The sequence below is a fragment of the Chenopodium album genome, chromosome 3, assembly GCF_948465745.1.
Source record: "Chenopodium album chromosome 3, dcCheAlbu1.1, whole genome shotgun sequence".
Lineage (NCBI taxonomy): Eukaryota > Viridiplantae > Streptophyta > Magnoliopsida > Caryophyllales > Amaranthaceae > Chenopodium > Chenopodium album.
This window is the reverse complement of record NC_137836.1, coordinates 14,590,187-14,608,390: the sequence shown is the minus strand read 5'-3', so window position 1 is coordinate 14,608,390 and position 18,204 is coordinate 14,590,187. Positions and strand designations below refer to the sequence as shown.

Here is an 18,204-nt window from a genome sequence, read left to right as displayed (position 1 = left end):
GATCTAGAAACTTGCCTTACGAACCATACCTGTAGAGTCCTCAACGATTGTCACACCCCAAAACCCAGAGTCTAGGATGATGACTATGACTCTAATGGAAACACTCTCAATTTTGTGGATTATTTTCTCTATGAAATTGTACGTATGTTGTCTACAACAGATGTCATATTTATAATATTAAGAGTCCTTATCACTTAAGATTTTAGGTGTAACCAACTCTCAACGGGATAAATATCATCTTATTTACTTGCCTAAAGTATAGATAATATCCCCTTAAGTGATATAGATCAAGTAAAAAATACTTGCTTAAAATAGGATAAACTTTGGAGGCCACTTAATCTCCAACATTAACAAAGATGTGGCCTGCCCCTCTAGCGCTCCGATATCCTGAGCTTATGAAAACTTATGTGTGCGCTTAATTAAATCAACGACATCTGTTTCTAATTCTTCAATGAAGAAAATGAGAAAGGAAGAAAACCATACCCAATCGCCACACTTAGCTTGATACTTTGCACTTTTGTGATGAGCTGCACCTATCACCACATGACCAAGTACAAAATCAGACATTGCAGACTGTGAGAAGGGCAATGACCCTATTAGGTAAACACACACATCTAGCCTTGTCTTGCCCATGAGTAGAGTAACATGTTTGCAGGACGAAGAGACTTGTCTTGCCCACCACATAGCCCAATATCAATCTCCTTACCTATAAAAATCCCAGACCGATAACTGATATTGACGACTGTGTCAGAACAATATTATGGATATGTTTAATGCCAACAATACCAGCACATAACACAACATGATCTTCATTGATATCTCCGACAAAAACAAGGGGACCCCCAACCGTAACATAGCACAGAATGATAAGTCTTATCGTTCATAGTCTGACGTAACCCTGAAATAACATACTATTGATTACGATCATTGTTATGTTATATTTATTCAATTTTGCAACTAGTTTAATTTCATTATAGAGAGTAATGGGTGAAACGCGAAACCTAGAACTATTTCTCATACTTGTCTCTTGTCTTTATTAGTATGCAACTTACTACCTCCGTTACATATTATTTGCAACGATTTGACATAAAGTAGAGAGGAAAAATGTCTAATCATTGCAAATAACATGTAACAGAGGTAGTATATTGTTTACAACTTAGTACTCCCTATGTTTTTTTTTTTTTTTTTTTTTTTTAATTTTTTTTTTATCATTTTCTCTCTTTTCCATGGTCCCCACTAAAATATTAAAAATATCTATCTTCTCTCATATACTTTCTCTTTCATGGTCCCCATCTTACTTTTACTATAATAATTTATTCACGCACTCACAATATTGTATCAATCAATAACTATATACTAAAAGACAGACCAACAATGACATGTGTCATCTCCTGGTGTGTCCTTAGTTTATTTTTTCTTTTTTTTTTGGAAAAAAAAAATATTTAAGAAACAAATTATATATAAAGTATTAATTTCCTATAAAGTGTAATAGAAGAATTTGATGGATCTTTCCGAAATAAAACATATAGACAAATATAAACTTAAGCCAAAAAAAATAAAAAAATATTTCTTAATATAATTTGTTATGGACAATTTTAAAAGTAAATACATATTATGTACTACAAAAGGAGTGTTTTTTCGACGCTACTATAAAAGGAGTGTTTTTTCGACGCTATAGCCTCGACGCTAGAGCAGGGGCGTCAGCAGGTAATTACAATATCCGCGTTTCCTCGACGCTTTTTACAGTCGAAAGTAACTTTAGACAACAAAAAGCGTCGAGAATACTAACATGTGGCCCGCACGTGAACTTAGTTAGCTGTACTGCACTCAAAAAACCGCCCAACATCACGAAAACCTACTTTCTTTTTTTTTTTCCTTCATTCGATTTGAATTCTTTACATTTTTACATAAATCTTTGTTAATTCTTAACTCTTAATAGATATAAATTGCTTCTTTTATTTTTTGTGTGATTTTAATTGATACTTGCAAGTTGCAATTACCCAATTTTACTCGTTGTAAACCCTAGGTTATAGATCTTGTTGAATTTCTATTTCTACAATCGTTTCTCTTAGTTTCTGGATATTTTCTTACACATTAGTGATTTATTTGATTGTTAATTTCATTTGTTAGATCTATTTCATTACGGCATGTAAAACTTGACATTGATTTTGTTATTCCATTCTTTCAGAGTTATTGGTTGGACCAAAGTAGAGTTTGGCCCTCAAATAGAAGAAGAAGGGGTTTTTGAAACCAAAGATCACCTTCTCATTATATTCAAGGAAAATGGTGGGCAGTAGAATCGCCAGGTCTATAACAACAGGGGCGAAAATCGCTGAATGTATGTCTCTTTGCAATTTGTGGTTTATAAAATTGATATGAAACTTTGATTTCTATTTTGTTTCTTTGATGTGAATTATTATTAGTGATTTCTCAACTTAGCTGAGATGAATTCATTTTTCAAGGTATGAAAAGTTCTTGGTGTTAGTTTTTTTTTTTTTTTTTTCAATTGCAGATTTATTTCAGATATAGTATTAGTTTCTAAAGGCTTCAAAAAAAAAATAGTATTAGTTTCTAAAATACTCAGCTTCATTATTTTGGTTATATTGATTTGCATTAATTTTGTTCAAATATTACTTTTGTTTTAACTGAACTAACACTTCATATAGCACTTGTTACCTCTGTTGTTGTGGTGCCTGGTTTAAGTAAGCTCTGCGTGTTTATCTATTTGATCCTAAAATGCCCCATAGTGCATAATCTCTCTCTATTTGATGCTAGTATGATATTAAATTGAAGACCTTGTATTACCAAATCCTACATATCTTACTTGACTTTCGTGCATCTCTTTACAAATTGAGGTATCACTTGTGAATATCTTATGAAGATAATGATTATTTAATCCTTAATGTTGTCTAAATTATATTGCTACTTTTGGTCAACTCAAGCTAAGTTTCTATATATCAGTCTCTAGATACAAGATATGATTGCATTTTTATATTTGTTTTCTTAGCATGTCTGAATATGACTACTATTAGTTGCTTAGTTATAGTCTAGTTGGACTTCTCTACCCTTAAACATGGATGATATATTTATTTAACTTTTCTTTTTTTTCCATGTCAATTATTTATTTCTTTTTTCTATGACAACTTACTTTCTATTGTTAACTTGCTATATATCTTTATTAAGGAGTATAAAAAAAAAAAGGGAGAACAAGATTGTTTTTGTTATGCTTATTCTAGAAAGTATGCTTGTGCTGCTAGCTAGCTTAGCTTCTTATAACCTTATAATAGTCACATTAGTTTGGAAGACCTCTGTACTTGGCTTTTGTCAGTCTCCCACTATTAGTGGTTGCCTAAAATTATTCATTACAATAATCCTGATGAAATTTACCATCCTGTTAGTACTTGCTTTGCTGTATTGTTTAGGTATTTGATACATAGACAATCGATATTTCAAGGTTTTTTCATGTATACAAAGTTTTAATATGTTTCACTGTGCTTCTATTTTATCTCAAACTTGAAAGTTTAGCTTTTTGTTCTGCATTTGAAGCATGATTATGATGAGTTTAGAGTTGTTTGATAGCCTCTTTTTGATAAATTTATAATTTTGTTTATTCCTTTTGGTTGCGTATGTAATATGGTTCTTTAGGTAAAAGTCAACATTCTTTGATCTTTTTCTCTTTTGTAAATTATATCTCTGGCTCAGGTGGCTCTCACACTATGGTCTATGGTCTTGACATGGACATGTGGCCAAACATTCATCGTCGAAAGAAATACCTTTAAGAAGCTTAAGGTGTAGTCATTGGTTGTACCACGCTAAAAGATACATGTAAGTTTTTTACCTGCCACTTTACAGAATACATGTCAGTTTTGTGTATTTACAAAAAATGAAAGTTCTAAACCCCCTACAAAATTATGTCAAAAATGAAAAAATATTTGACTTTTCCTATGCTTTCTAGCTTGTAGCATCTTTTACAATGGCAACGAGCTGCTATCAACAAGTTAATCAAATAAGCTGTTATCAAATGGATAAAAATTCAGATCAACTTGCACTTAAATAGTCTCTAAGTGCTAAGCACTGCACCAATTTTGGTGTATGGTGTTCAGTGGGGTGCTACAATGAACTATATATACTTTTGATTATATAGTTATCAACAACTACATTTTAGTGTTCATTTTTTTTATCTTCCTATGTAAATTTCAGCTCTTGGATATTTAGAGTGTATGCAATTGTGCTCTCATACCTTTTCTTTTAATACCTGGCTTATTTAAACTTTTGTGATGATTATTGTAAACCTTTATTGGTATCATATTGTTTGTGGTTCTGATTATATTTGTTTGAGCTTGCTTAATCTTCATCACTTGAATTACTTTTATTATTTCTTGTATATTGTCTTTTTTTCAATGGCTTGCTTATGCTGTAAACTGCCTTTTTCTTTTTCCTTGGGTGCTTCCTCTCTGCAAGGAGCCAGACAACTTTGTGATTAGATTTCCTAGTTCTTAATCATCTTATCATGGAGGTTTCAATGTTGGTAAGCAATTACGGTAGAATATACATGATTAAACTGTAGTTTTTTTTTATATATATATTATGTTGATTAAAGAACAAAAATATTGAGTCATTTGATATTTCAGGCTTGAACTGTGTTGAGGCTGTTAATTTTGCTCCTACTCATTGAGGGTTTGGATCAGAACTCTATCAACTGTATCATAAGCCTGCTGTACTTTCTCATGAGGAGCTGCTTTGCATGGCTGTTAAGGTTGGCTGACTTAAATGAACTCTATAAATTATTTTTCCCAATTAAGATTTTAGTGTGGTATGGTCTGTATAGTGGACCACTCACTAGGTTTATTTTTTATTTATTTTTATTTTAAATTTTTATTGTTTGGAACATCTTGTTACTTCAAGAGGGTCCTTTTGTTGACTATTTTGTTTTCAACAATATAGGAGTATATGAAGGCTGAGTTTTGTGTAATTAAGTCAGTATTTGTCTTTTTTTTTTTTCCCCTTTTGATAAGTTTTTTTCTTGTCAAGAGCAGTATACCTTTGCCACCTACAATCCATGTTTCGCTGTGTTTGTTTATTGGTTAATAATTGGCGGAATTTCTTTACAAACATATTTCTCATAGCTATATGGGGCCTGTCATTTCTGAGAACATGATTGCTGATAATTCTGTGTATATACTAAAGAATGTGACACTGGTGCTTGTGTTTGGCATAGAAGTGTTTAATTTTCCGACATGATGAGAGAAAATATGTTCTTGGTATTAAATAATATATGTCAGATTGTTGAGGATCTTATACACATCCTTGAGTTGAAATGAAGAGTCGGGGGTGATCTTAAGATGCCAATTTTTTCTTTCCACTTTTATTAACTTCTGCTTGTTAGCCCTGTTGTGTGTGGATGTGTTTTCCTGGTTCTTTTAATTATTTTGGTGATATGAACAGATTATTTGTGATGCTAAAGTAGCACCTTACATGAATAAGGAGTTACTGAGGGTCTTTACAAAAGAGAAGAATGGGATGGAGCAGCTTTGGAAAAAGGGCCTTGTCAAAACATCTGTTATGTACTAGTTGAAGAACCTGGATTGGTTGTTTGTCTTGCAGCACTGGGAACGCCTTTGTGAATGTAATCCAAGGAGAAGCCGCCTCCGATATCGCCACTCTCTTGCGGAATTAATTAAATGAACTGTTAGTCATAACAAAGAATGTAATATCATAATTCATAACTAATTTCTTAGAAACATTGTTGTGCTAGGTAGTTTTGCTCTTGTATGAATATTTGAGTCTTAGGGAAGATACTAATTAATTTATATACAATGAAATGAGATTTTTTTTAAAAAATTATTTTGGAATTTTTTTGTAGCACAATGATATTTATAAGATGTCTTCAACAACCTGCCCTAATATTCTATAAGGAATTGTCGAAGCATTTCATTATATAGAACATTTTTTAATGACAAGGTCGCTAAAAAGCGTCGCTAACTTGGAAAATATATACAAGTTGATAAATTATATACTAGGCGTTAAGGACAGTAAAAAGTGTCGACAACTCTATAATCAGAGACATGAAAAAGCGTCGCGAACTTTTAGAAGCTGTGCGAAATATCCAAATCTAGACGCTTAGTATAAAAATTTGGACACAAATAAGCGTCGAGATTCTCGACGCTTTTTGGTGTCCTACAAATTTCTCGACTCACGTTTTTTCGACGCTTTTTCAAAGAGTCGAGAAAAAATATTTCGACGCTTTTTTACGTCGAAAATAGGCCTTAAAAGCGTCGAAAATGCACGGAAATTCTAGTGATATATATATATATATATAGGGGAGGCTCTCGTGAGAATTTTTCTTATGTGAGAATTTTTTTTTTATGTGAGAACACTCTTTATGTTCTAAATTTTTACTTGTATGTTCTAAATTTTAAATATGATGTTCTAAACTTTTCCTTAGGTGTTCTAAATTAAATCAAATGTTCTAATTTAGTATTCACATGTTCTAAACCATAAATTAGTTAAGTTTAATATCATAAACTTTAAATAACCTGTTACAAAATTTTAACTTATATGTTCTAAATTTTAAAATGTGTGTTCTAAGATTTTTAATTATATGTTCCAGATTTTAAAGCGTATGTTCTATATTTTTACTCATATGTTCTAAATTTTTTACTCACACTTTCTATATTCTATATTTGTTTGTTCTAAATTTTTATTCACATGTTCATAATCTTAAATCAAATGTTCTAAATTTTACTCATATGTTTAAAATTTCATAAAGCAGATTTTATAAATTTTTAATCACTTGTTCTAATTCTTAAATCAAATGTTCTAAACATATTACTCACTTAGATGTTCTAAATTATTACTCAGATGTTCTAAATTTTAATTTCAGACGCATGTTCTAAATTTTTACTCGTATGTTCTAAATTTAAAATCAGTTCTCATATAAGTATGAATTCTCACATATGAACCTATTCTCACCGGATCCCTCCCCTATATATATATATATATATATATATATATATATATATATATATATATATATATATATAAAATGTAATAGAAGCTACATACAAACTTAAATAATGAAATGCGAATATCAAATCATCAAATGATGTTGTGTGTTTCGTTAAATAATTTATGATTAGAATTTCAATCAATTATTACTTTATGGATCGGATACTTCAATAATAATACTTGCCAAGAGTGACACATGTTGATTATTCTTAGTGTGTGTAATTTTTCCTTCCATTTTTTTTTTTGTTGATTTTCAACATTCAATTGATATGAATATAGCATATGAAAGTAAAAAATATAATAAAGGTTAATTTTAAAATTAACCATTGAAAATTATCGTACATGGCACGGGACCCAACCTAGTTACTATCCTAAAAGTTTGTGCAATCCAAAGTGATGAAAATAATAATAAAAAAGGAGGGAGTTGTACTTTTCAATTGTTTTCCATCGTTTGTATAATACTACCTCCATTACACATTATTTGCAACGATTAGACATTTTTTCCTCTCTACTCTATGTGAAATCGTTGCAAATAAGGTGTAACGGAGTTACTAATTTTATTTCTTAATTTGGTAATTGTTCAGTTCTCATTGTGGATACGATTAGTAATTGATAAGTACACCTGTGGTATATTTAGGCCTACCAGTAATTGGGCCCGCATTCAATTTTTGCCATTATCGTTGATTAATAATGGTAATAACCCTATTCTTTTTATTAAACAATTGTTAATGATGATGGTTTAATTAAATCATTTTCCAATCTAAAAAACACTCTTACTCCTTACCAAACATGCCCTTATATTCTTTTTACACAACTGCCAGTGTTTGTTGATACCCATTCAAATGCATGTGAGGTTTTCTTGAATTTGTTAATATACTCGTTGCTATTTGCAAGGTGAGTCTGGGTGCATAGCACTTATGGGCGAGTTATGTAAATAGGAGGGTAAGGAAGTAATTTCCCCTGATTCAATTTTTGCTTCTTGGAAAAAGTTGGCTCTTTAGTGGTACATTATAATGTACCATTATGTATGTATAATGTACCACTAAAGTATAATTTGTCTGAATAGTATGTTTTGTGGACTATTACAAGTGTAGTGGTACTTTTTACCATCATATAAGTTTCAACTTCTAGAAAAAACTGACTCTCTAATGGTACCATTATGCATGTATAATGTACCAATAAAGTATAAGTTATCTTAACAAAACTTTTTAATTGCAAAATTGCCATCATATATGCGCTAAAATCAATAGGCACTATGCGCCAAGACTTAACCATCACTCTTCTGCTAAGACAATATCATTATAATATTTACAATGTAATACGGAGTATAATAATTGAATATTTCCAGTTTATAAATACAAATTTGGATACTTGAGTCAAACATGTTCTATTCATTCTTTTAATATGCTGCTGTCGTTCTTTTTAAAATACAAACATTATTTTTTAAGGAAGATTGTTAAGCATCCTATGATCGTTAAGCTAAGGTTCTTTGTTTATTTAAACACAGTTGTAGAGCTCATATACATCTACCAACAGCCAAAAAAATTATAGAAAACCATACTTCTTTATCTTCATCTTTTAATTTCTCTGCTCTTTCTCATTCAAAACTCAATTGAAAAATTGATGTTGCTACTGCACTCACTGTTGCTCAAACGTTGTTTGCAACATTACAGTGTGCAGAAGTGCAAAACCTATGCTCTACCTGCAAGTATGAATCTGAGCTTGAGAAGTTGCTCAAAACTGTCAAAACGATCAAGAAATTCCTTGTGGATGCCGACTCCAAGTGCCAGGAGCTCACAAATGAAGGCCAAAACTGGGTCGAGAACCTCAAGGATGCCGTCTATGATGCTGATGATTTAATGGATGAATTCAATACTGTTAGGCCATATAATATGTATAGCTAATGGGCCGTTGTTATGTTACGAGCCCTAATCTCTCTAGGTTGTATATATATACTTGTGCATACGCTAATACGAAGACACTCTATTCTCTCTAATCTCTCTATTATTGACATGGTATCGGAGCCAATAACATTCTACTACCTAAACCTCTAAATTTTTTTTCCCTAATTTCTGAAATCAATTACTAATTCCTAAATTTGATTAAATCATCTGTCTGGTTCGAATTTAGGGTGAATTGCTCAATTTGATTTCTCTGGTTTTTGGTTGCTTCGTGGTGTGCGCTACATCCCTTAATCCACTATTCTTTAATCCCTTAATCTACTGCTTCTACTATCCCTTAATCCCTTAATCTACTGCTTCTCTCAATCTACTATTTTATTGTTGTGGTGTGGTGTGATTACCTAGTTGTGTGGGGCTTCTATTATTCTTTTCTAAATTGCTACTACTCTACATTGTCGAATTGCTACATTGCTTTCTTGCTGAATTTCTGAAATTTTCTTTTCAATTGTTCTTCTGAATTTCTACTCTACATTGTCGCCTTTCTACACTGCTATAACATGGTGAATGCTAAGTCACAACTATTTTGTACCCATTGCAATCGATCGGGTCATGATTATGGTGCTTGTTTTCTTGTCCACGGGCTACCCGATTGGTGGCTGGACAAATATGGGAACAAAGGTCGTTCTTCAACTTCGCTGGCCGTGACTACTACTTATAATTCGCCCCCTGTCACTTCTGTTCTTGCTCACACTACGGCAGACACTATCTCTTCTCATACCACTATTTCTCTATCTTGGATAATTGACACGGGAGCCTCACATCATGTAACGGGTGACGAGTCTTCATTATTTGATACTCAATCCATTTTACCATGCCCCGTTGGTCTTCCCGATGGTGCTCAAGCCTTTGCAACAAAGGAGGGTCGTGTTTTCTTGGCGGATGGCATTATTCTTGAACATGTTCTATTTGTTCCTAAATTACATTGCAATTTGATTTCGGTGTCTAAGTTGATTGATGACTCTAATTGCTTTGTCCGATTCACTAATTCTCTTTGTGCTATACAGGATCAATCCTCGGGGAGCTTAATTGAGGCGGTGAACGGATAGATGGACTATATTATTTCCGGCGTCTCCCAAAAGTATGTGCACTCACGGGTCCGGAGATTTCTACATTTGAGTTGTGGCATCGTCGTTTGGGGCATCCGTCGGAGAAAATTGTCAAATTGCTTCCTGCTATTCGAGGTACTACTGGTACTAAGTGTTTACATGAAGCTTGTGAAATTTGTCCTCTTGCTAAACAAACCCGAGACAGTTTTCCTGATAGTGATAGTCGTGCTAGCCGTATTCTTGAAATGATACATTGTGATTTGTGGGGACCATATAAAACGACTTCTACTTGTGGTGCTCATTATTTCTTGACGATTGTTGATGATTTTTCCCGTGGTGTTTGGGTCTATTTATTGAATGACAAAACTGAAGTTTATTCTTCTTTTTGCTCTTTCTTTGCTATGGTTAAATGTCAATTTGATCTCAATGTTAAATGTGTGCGGAGTGACAATGGCACGGAATTTAAACCCATGATCCCATATTTTACTGAAAATGGCATTCTTTTCCAAACCTCTTGTGTTGGCACACCTCAACAAAATGGTCGGGTAGAGCGTAAACACCAACATGTATTGAATGTGAGTCGTGCTTTGATGTTTCAAGGCAATTTGCCGATTACTTTTTGGGGTGAGTGTGTCCTTGGGGCGGTTTATTTGATTAATCGTACTCCTTCTACCTTGCTAGCCAATAAAACCCCATATGAATTTCTCTTTGGCAAAGAACCTGATTTAGATGCTTTGAGGGTGTTTGGTTGTCTCTGTTTTGCTCATAATCAAAAGGCTAAAGGTGACAAATTTGCACCTAGGAGTAGAAGGTGCGTTTTCTTGGGATATCCTCATGGGAAAAAGGGTTGGAAGGTGTATGATTTAGAGACGGGTGAAATTTTTGTGTCACGTGATGTTAAGTTTCATGAAACTGAATTCCCATTTATGCTCAATGAAGACTCGAATGATTCTCATGTTGGTACCGAAAGGGTGTCTAATGTTGATGGTGGGATCGATTTTGATTTTTTGGATGATCTTGAGCATGTGCTCGCGCTTGGTGAAACCTCTATTCGGCATGACACTAATGACAACAGCCCCGAGCATTATTTTGCCCCTGCTACAGCTGCCTCGGGGTCTGTTGTCTCTGGTATGGCTGCTGCCAGCAGCAGCTCGGGGTCTGCTGGCAGTGAGGTCCGCACCCCAACCGCGGCTGCCAGTGCAGACCGTAGTCACCCCGCGGACAATTCTGCCGAGGGCAGCACGGGGGGCAGCCCTTTGGCTACTCCGGACTCTTCACCTCTTGATTTAGGACGTGGTCAGCGTCCTAGGCATCCTCCGAATTGGCACAAGGATTATGTCGCACATGCTATCTCTAGTCCATTTATCTCCTCCAGTTCATCGCCTACTCCATGCTCCTCAGGTACTCCCTATCCTTTAGCACATTTTGTGAATTGTGATAAATTTTCTATGCGACATCGTGTTTTTATTGCAGCTGTGGATACTATGGTAGAGCCACGTAATTTCAAAGAGGCTATGAAAGATGTAGGGTGGAGAGAGGCAATGCAAAAAGAAATTTATGCGTTAGAAAATAATCAAACATGGGTAATGGAGAAATTACCTCCGGGAAAGAAAGCTCTTGGGTGTTGTTGGGTTTACAAGGTTAAGCTCAATTCTGATGGCTCTATTGAGAGGTTGAAGGCTCGTCTCGTTATTTTTGGTAACCATCAGGTCGAGGGTATTGATTATAACGAGACATTTGCTCCCGTTGCTATAATGGTTACTGTTCGTGCTTTTCTTGCGGTAGCTTCTGCGAAAAATTGGGAATTACACCAAATGGATGTTTATAATGCCTTTCTTCACGGTGATCTTGATGAGGAGGTTTATATGAAGCCTCCACCTGGTTTTCATGGTTCTCAATCTGGGTTGGTTTGTCGTCTTCAAAAGTCCTTGTATGGGTTACGGCAAGCACCTCATTGTTGGTTTTCTAAGCTGGCCTCTTCTCTGAAAAGGTACGGTTTTATACAATCGTACTCTGACTACTCTCTTTTTACTCTGCAATCTGGAGCTATTCAACTTAGTGTTCTGATATATGTTGATGATTTAATAGTGTCTGGTAATGATTCCTCTGCAATTTCATCATTCAAATCATATCTAAGTGACTGTTTTCATATGAAAGATTTGGGTGTGTTGAAATACTTTCTTGGTATTGAGGTTGCACGTAGTCCGGAGGGCATATTTTTATGTCAACGGAAATATACTCTTGACATTATTGCAGAGTCTGGTTTGCTAGGGGCCCGTCTTGCAGGTACGCCTATTGAGCAGAATCATACTCTGGCTAAATCGGAGTCTCCTCTTATTTCTGATCCTGATGTGTATCGTCATCTTGTGGGTCGTTTGATCTATTTATCTTTCACGAGACCTGATTTGGCTTATGCGGTTCATATCTTGTCTCAATTTATGCAACAACCGCGTCAAGATCATTGGGAAACCGCTCTTCGTACGGTGCGTTACTTAAAAGGATGTCCGGGTCAGGGAATCCTTTTGAGTTCTGATTGTGATCTTCATATTACAGGTTGGTGTGACTCGGATTGGGCTAGTTGTCCTCTAACGAGACGATCTATTTCTGGTTGGTTGGTGTTTCTGGGTGCTTCCCCTATATCTTGGAAGACTAAGAAGCAGGACACTGTGGCTAAGTCTTCTGCAGAGGCCGAATTTTGTTCAATGTCTAAAACCACTGATGAGTTGAAGTGGTTGAAGGCTCTCCTTCAGAGTTTGGGAGTCTCGCATCCCCGCGCAATGAGTTTGTTTTGTGATAGTCAATCTGCATTGTATATTGCGCGGAATCCGGTCTTCCATGAGTGTACTAAACACATTGAGGTTGACTGCTATTATGTCCGTGATGCGATTCAGGATGGTATCATTAGTCCGTCGTATGTGAAAACGACGGATCAACTTGCGGATATTTTCACTAAGGCATTGAACAAACAACAATTTTTGTATCTTCTTGGCAAGTTGGGCATTTGTGATTTGCATGCTCCAACTTGAGGGGGGGTGTTAGGCCATATAATATGTATAGCTAATGGGCCGTTGTTATGTTACGAGCCCTAATCTCTCTAGGTTGTATATATATACTTGTGCATACGCTAATACGAAGACACTCTATTCTCTCTAATCTCTCTATTATTGACAAATACTGTGAAATATCAATCAAGAATACTTTGGCTTGCCTTGATTCACGGCTCTTGGCCTCAATATATAAAACAATACAAGATAAACATGGAAAGAATCTTTAGAATATTATCTAACCTATCTTTGCCAAGTAAATATCCTAACCATATTAAATCAAATAATATCAAATCTTTCTAATATATCCTAACACCCCCCTCAAGTTGGGCATGGTGAGGATCGAAAATGCCCAACTTGGACAATAGAAAATGAAACTGTCGCTTGCCAATAGCCTTCGTAAATATATCCGCCAACTGTGTATCTGTAGGCACATATGACGGAGCAATAATGCCTTCTGTGATGGCATCTCTCACAAAATGACAGTCAACCTCGATGTGTTTGGTTCTTTCGTGAAAAACCGGGTTTTTTGCACTATGTAGAGCGGAATGACTATCACAAAATAATGGAATAGCTTTGGGATGATGCACTCCCAAGCTATATAACAAACCTTTCAACCACTTCAATTCCAGGTTGCTGAGGTCATAGAACGATACTCAGCCTCTGAAGATGATGTAGAGACCGTTGGCTGCTTCTTCGTCTTCCATGAAATAGGCGAATGGCCTAAAAACACTAGCCAACCTGTCACTGAGCGCCGAGTGAGTGGACAAGCAGCCCAATTTCAGTCACACCACCCTTTAAGAGCCAAATCACTGTCTGCTCGAAGTAAAATCCCTTGCCCGGGAGTACCTTTCAAGTACCGTACTACCCGCAAGGCCGTGTCCCAATGCTCTATACGCGGATGCTGCATGAATTGAGATAAGATGTGCACGGAATAAGTAAGATCTGGTCGTGTCACATTGAGATAGACCAACCGGCCAACAAGACGACGGTATGGCTCTGGATCCGCAAGTAAATCACCTGTCACGTGACCCAACCTGTGATGTTGCTGCATCGGAAAATCACTAGGCTTTGCACCTGTCAAGCCTGCTTCTGAGATTATCTATAACGTATATTTACGTTGACACAAAAATAAACGTGTCGCACTCCGAGCAACCTCGATGCCAAGAAAATATTTCAAGGGCCCCAGATCTTTCATTTTAAAACAATCACCCAAATATGAATTAAAAAGCCAATAATGCAGCGGAATTATTTCCAGAAATAATCAGATCATCAACATATATCAACACATTGATCAGAACCCTCCCTTTAAAAAATGAAAACAGAGAATAATCAGAGTAGGATTGATGAAACCCATACCCTTTCAGAGCTGTAGTAAGCTTCACATACCAACAACGAGGAGCTTGCTTCAAGCCATATAGTGACTTTTTCAAACGACACACCAACTTGGGATTGTTGCTTTCGAACCCAGGGGGAAACCTCATGTACACCTCTTAATCAAGATCACCATGTAAAAATGCATTTTGCACATCCATTTGATGTAATTCCCAATTCTTGCATGCAGCTATGGCTAAGAAAGCTCGAATAGTTGTCATCTTTGCAACGGGAGCAAAAGTCTCATTGTAGTCGATGCCCTCGGTTTGATGATTGCCAAAAATCACCAATCTTGATTTTAATCGTTCAATATCACCATTGGACAAGTGTTTGGTCTTATAGACCTATTGGCTACCAAGTGCACGTTTTCCAGGGGGCAATTCCTCCAATATCCAAGTCCCATTATCTTCTAAGGCTTGGATTTCTTCTTGCATTGATGTCCTCCAACCATCATGTCTCATTGCTTCCTTGTATGATTTCGGATCATTACCCGATATAATAGCTGCAAAAAAATGACGATACTTGACAGAAAAATTATCATAATTAATATAGTGTGCTATAGGATACAGGGTACCTGATTTATGCTGCGGAATTGGTGTAGACGTAGATGGACTTTCAGCAACAATAGTATGAGTCACATAATCTCTTAGAAGAACCAAAGGAGTCTTAACCCGCAAACCCCTTCCCAAGTAAGCAGTACTCGCGACCGACTGCTGGCTGCCTTGCTGCACCGTACTGTCTGGCAATGGCTGCGGTGACTGGCTCTGCTGCCTTGGCAGTACGGGCTGCTGTGGGAAGTCATGCTGCTGTGCATCGAAGGAACCAGCCCCCACATTTTCTTGCGTGGCAGAGGAGGCCGTAGCCTGGTCGCGGCTCACCCTATCTTCCCGCGGCCAGGTTGCGGAGTCTGCTGCCTCCCCTTGCAGCGTATGCTCTTGCGTGGCAGGGGAGTCTACTGTACCTCGTGGATGCCCGTTCTTAAGTGGAGCCATAACCCCTGTGCTTGCACTTTCCACAAAATCATCATCTATTACACTATCATCATACATGGGAACAGCTCTCTCGGGCTCAATATTTACCACATTCGCATCATGAAATGGGTAAACGTTTTCAAAAAAATTCACGTCCCGGGACACCAAAAATTCTCGCTTCTTAAGATCATACAAGGACCACCCTTTCTTGCCAAACGGATACCCCAAGAACACACACTTTCGAGTGCGACTCTCAAACTTATCCCCCTTTGTTTTCTGATTGTGAGCAAACCACAAGCAACCAAAAGTACGGATGACATTATATGAAGGAGGATAGCCAAATAAAATCTCAAAGGGTGTTTTATTTTGTAACAATGGGGTTGGAGTACGGTTAATTAAATAATGTACGGCGGCAAGAACACATACACTCTCCCCAAAAATAAATCGGTAAATGAGCTTGAAAGCGTAAGGCCCGGGCTACATTTAAGATGTGTTTGTGTTTGCGCTCAACTCTACAATTTTGTTGTGGTGTCCCAACACAAGAAGTGTGAAATAAAATACCAGTAGCGGAAAAATACTCACGTAAGCAATTAAATTCCGTACCATTATCACTTTGCACAATTTGTATATTTTGAGAAAATTGATGATCAACCATGGCAATAAAACTCATAAAAACACGAAAAACTTTTGTTTTATCATCCAATAAATAAACCCAAACGACACGAGAATAATCATCAACTATAGTTAAAAAATAGCGATCTCCACAAGACGAAGGATGTCTATAGGAACCCCACAAATCACAATGTACTTTCTCAAAAATGCGACTTGCTCTATTATCACTAATTGAAAACTTGTCCCTAGGATGCTTAGCCTTAAAACAGACCTCACACTTTTTATTTAAACTACCAATTAAAACCAACTACAGGAGGAAGTAGCTTTACTACATTTTCTGAAGGATACCCCATCCTTTTGTGCCATAGCTCGAATGAAGGGGTTGTGTCATTCACAGAAACGTGTTGAACTGAATCCGCTTCTCCAAAATAATAAAGTCCATCTTGCCTAACACCCGTTCCAATCAGCATCCCCGTTTGGTCCTGTATAACACACAAAGAAGAATTAAAATTTACATCACAATTTAAATCTTTAATTAATTGGGAAACCGAAAGAAAATTGCAACTCAATTGCGGAACATATAACACATTTTTAAGAGTAATGGAGGTCGACAATATAATCGACCCTTCCTTCTTTGCAACCACCGTTCCACCGTTGGGAAGACCAACAGGAATTTGCATAATCTCAGTTACATCAAATAACCAAGTCTCATCTCCAGTCACATGATGTGTTACGCCGGTATTAATAATCCACTTTTTGGTATTAAACTTACCATTCAACCTGTTGTCAGGGACCTTTGCATTACCAAAGAATCCCGCAATTGCTTTCCATTGGTCAGGGGTGAAAATCTGATTTGAAGATGTCGACTCCGAGGCACCACTAGCATTGCTCGAAGCCCCTATGTTGTGGCTACTTGCGGCATTGGCCTTCGCATAGCCACGCCCCCTGCCATATGCATTCCCCCTTCCACGACCAGCACCATCGGTCTTGGGGCGATCAAACCATCCCTCCGGGTACCCATAGAGTTCATAGCAGCCACTACTTTCACGGCCACGCTTCTTGCAATGGGAGCACACCAGTTTACTCCAACAGTTCGAGGCATCATGACCGGGTCTCTGACACTTGGAGAAAACAAAACTGTTGCTGCTGCTGCTTCCACGCCCACGGCTCGTACCCGAATTTGCCTTGAGAGCAAATCCCACTGCTTCTGGTGCTTTCTCTTCGAGAATGACTTTTGCTAGGCGTACACGCTCATCTTGAATTGCTAGTTGATATGCGCGATCAATCGTAGGCATAATACTTAGAGTATAATCCCATTAAAAATTCATGGAGTTTAGCCGTTTCTCGTCGTTGAGCGTGTAACTCACCAACATTGCACTTTGAACAGTAGGAGCATGTTATTATTGGTTCATGATGATAGAGTTCTTCCCATAATGCATTAAATTGATCATAGTATGTGGAAATAGACATCGATTTTGTTTGTTTGCACCGCGCAATCGAGGATTTTAATTGATGAATACGTGGACCATTAACCAAAGAAAAACGTTGTTGGAGATGATCCCATAGCTTCTTGGCTTCTCGATATTTAGTTAAAGTGGACTTAACCTCCGGATCAATGGTGTTGGTTATCCACGAAACCGACATGGGATTAATAGTGTTCCAATCCGATTGTGTATAGGGAGAAATCGGACCTGTTATTGTGCCATCTAAAAACTCATATTTCCGCCTTGCTTCCAAAGCCATACGAATGTCTGCTGCCCAATCGTCATAGTTGTCACCCTTTAGGCGAGTTGGGGTTATAAAGTCCCCTGGTCGATCTTGCGATCCTAGGTAGAACGGTGAGTTTGGTTCAATTTTTAATGGTGGTGGAGGTGGCGGCGGTGGTGTTTCACCCACCATTGTTATAGATTATTTTAGGAAAAATTAAAATTCTGGCTGTGATACCATGTGAAATATCAATCAAGAATACTTTGGCTTGCCTTCATTCACGGCTCTTGGCCTCAATATATAAAACAATACAAGATAAACATGGCAATAATCTTTAGAATATTATCTAGCCTATCTTTTCCAAGTAAATATCCTAACCAAATTAAATCAAATAATATCAAATCTTTCTAATATATCCTAACAAATACCATTGCTCAACGCTTGAATAGAATGCCTGGCGGCAAGATTTCCAAGAAGGTAC

The 18,204-nt window shown here is 36.7% G+C and overlaps 1 protein-coding gene and 1 long non-coding RNA gene across 3 annotated transcripts; one reads left to right on the top strand and one right to left on the bottom strand.

Annotated features, from left to right (window-relative positions):
- Positions 1-1,901: 1,901 nt before the first annotated feature.
- Positions 1,902-5,848, top strand: LOC145611869 (uncharacterized). Of its 2 annotated transcripts, none has more exons than XR_014106480.1 (5): positions 1,902-2,338; positions 3,703-3,825; positions 3,956-4,528; positions 4,632-4,756; positions 5,446-5,848. It is a non-coding gene; the product is annotated as an uncharacterized LOC145611869 (long non-coding RNA). The 2 variants fall into 2 exon arrangements; XR_014106481.1 differs by having other exon boundaries at positions 1,910-2,338; positions 4,462-4,528; positions 5,446-5,847.
- Positions 5,849-14,777: 8,929 nt separating this feature from the next.
- LOC145624871 (uncharacterized) lies at positions 14,778-17,915 on the bottom strand. The gene is made up of 4 exons (XM_081677957.1): positions 17,384-17,915; positions 16,604-17,280; positions 16,328-16,498; positions 14,778-15,680 (listed from the first exon to the last, which is right to left on the bottom strand). The coding sequence occupies exons 1-4, from the start codon at positions 17,913-17,915 to the stop codon at positions 14,778-14,780; spliced, it is 2,283 nt and encodes a 760-aa protein (XP_081534083.1).
- Positions 17,916-18,204: the final 289 nt, after the last annotated feature.

Excerpts from the sequence above, each read along its gene's own strand:
- LOC145624871 (XM_081677957.1), bottom strand. The coding sequence starts at position 17,915 with ATGGTGGGTGAAACACCACCGCCGCCACCTCCACCACCATTAAAAATT. Across the intron at positions 17,281-17,383 it reads CTGTTCAAAGTGCAATGTTG|CAATTCAAGATGAGCGTGTA; the intron begins GTGAGTTACACG and ends CATATCAACTAG. Across the intron at positions 16,499-16,603 it reads CCTCCATTACTCTTAAAAAT|GACCAAACGGGGATGCTGAT; the intron begins GTGTTATATGTT and ends TGTGTTATACAG.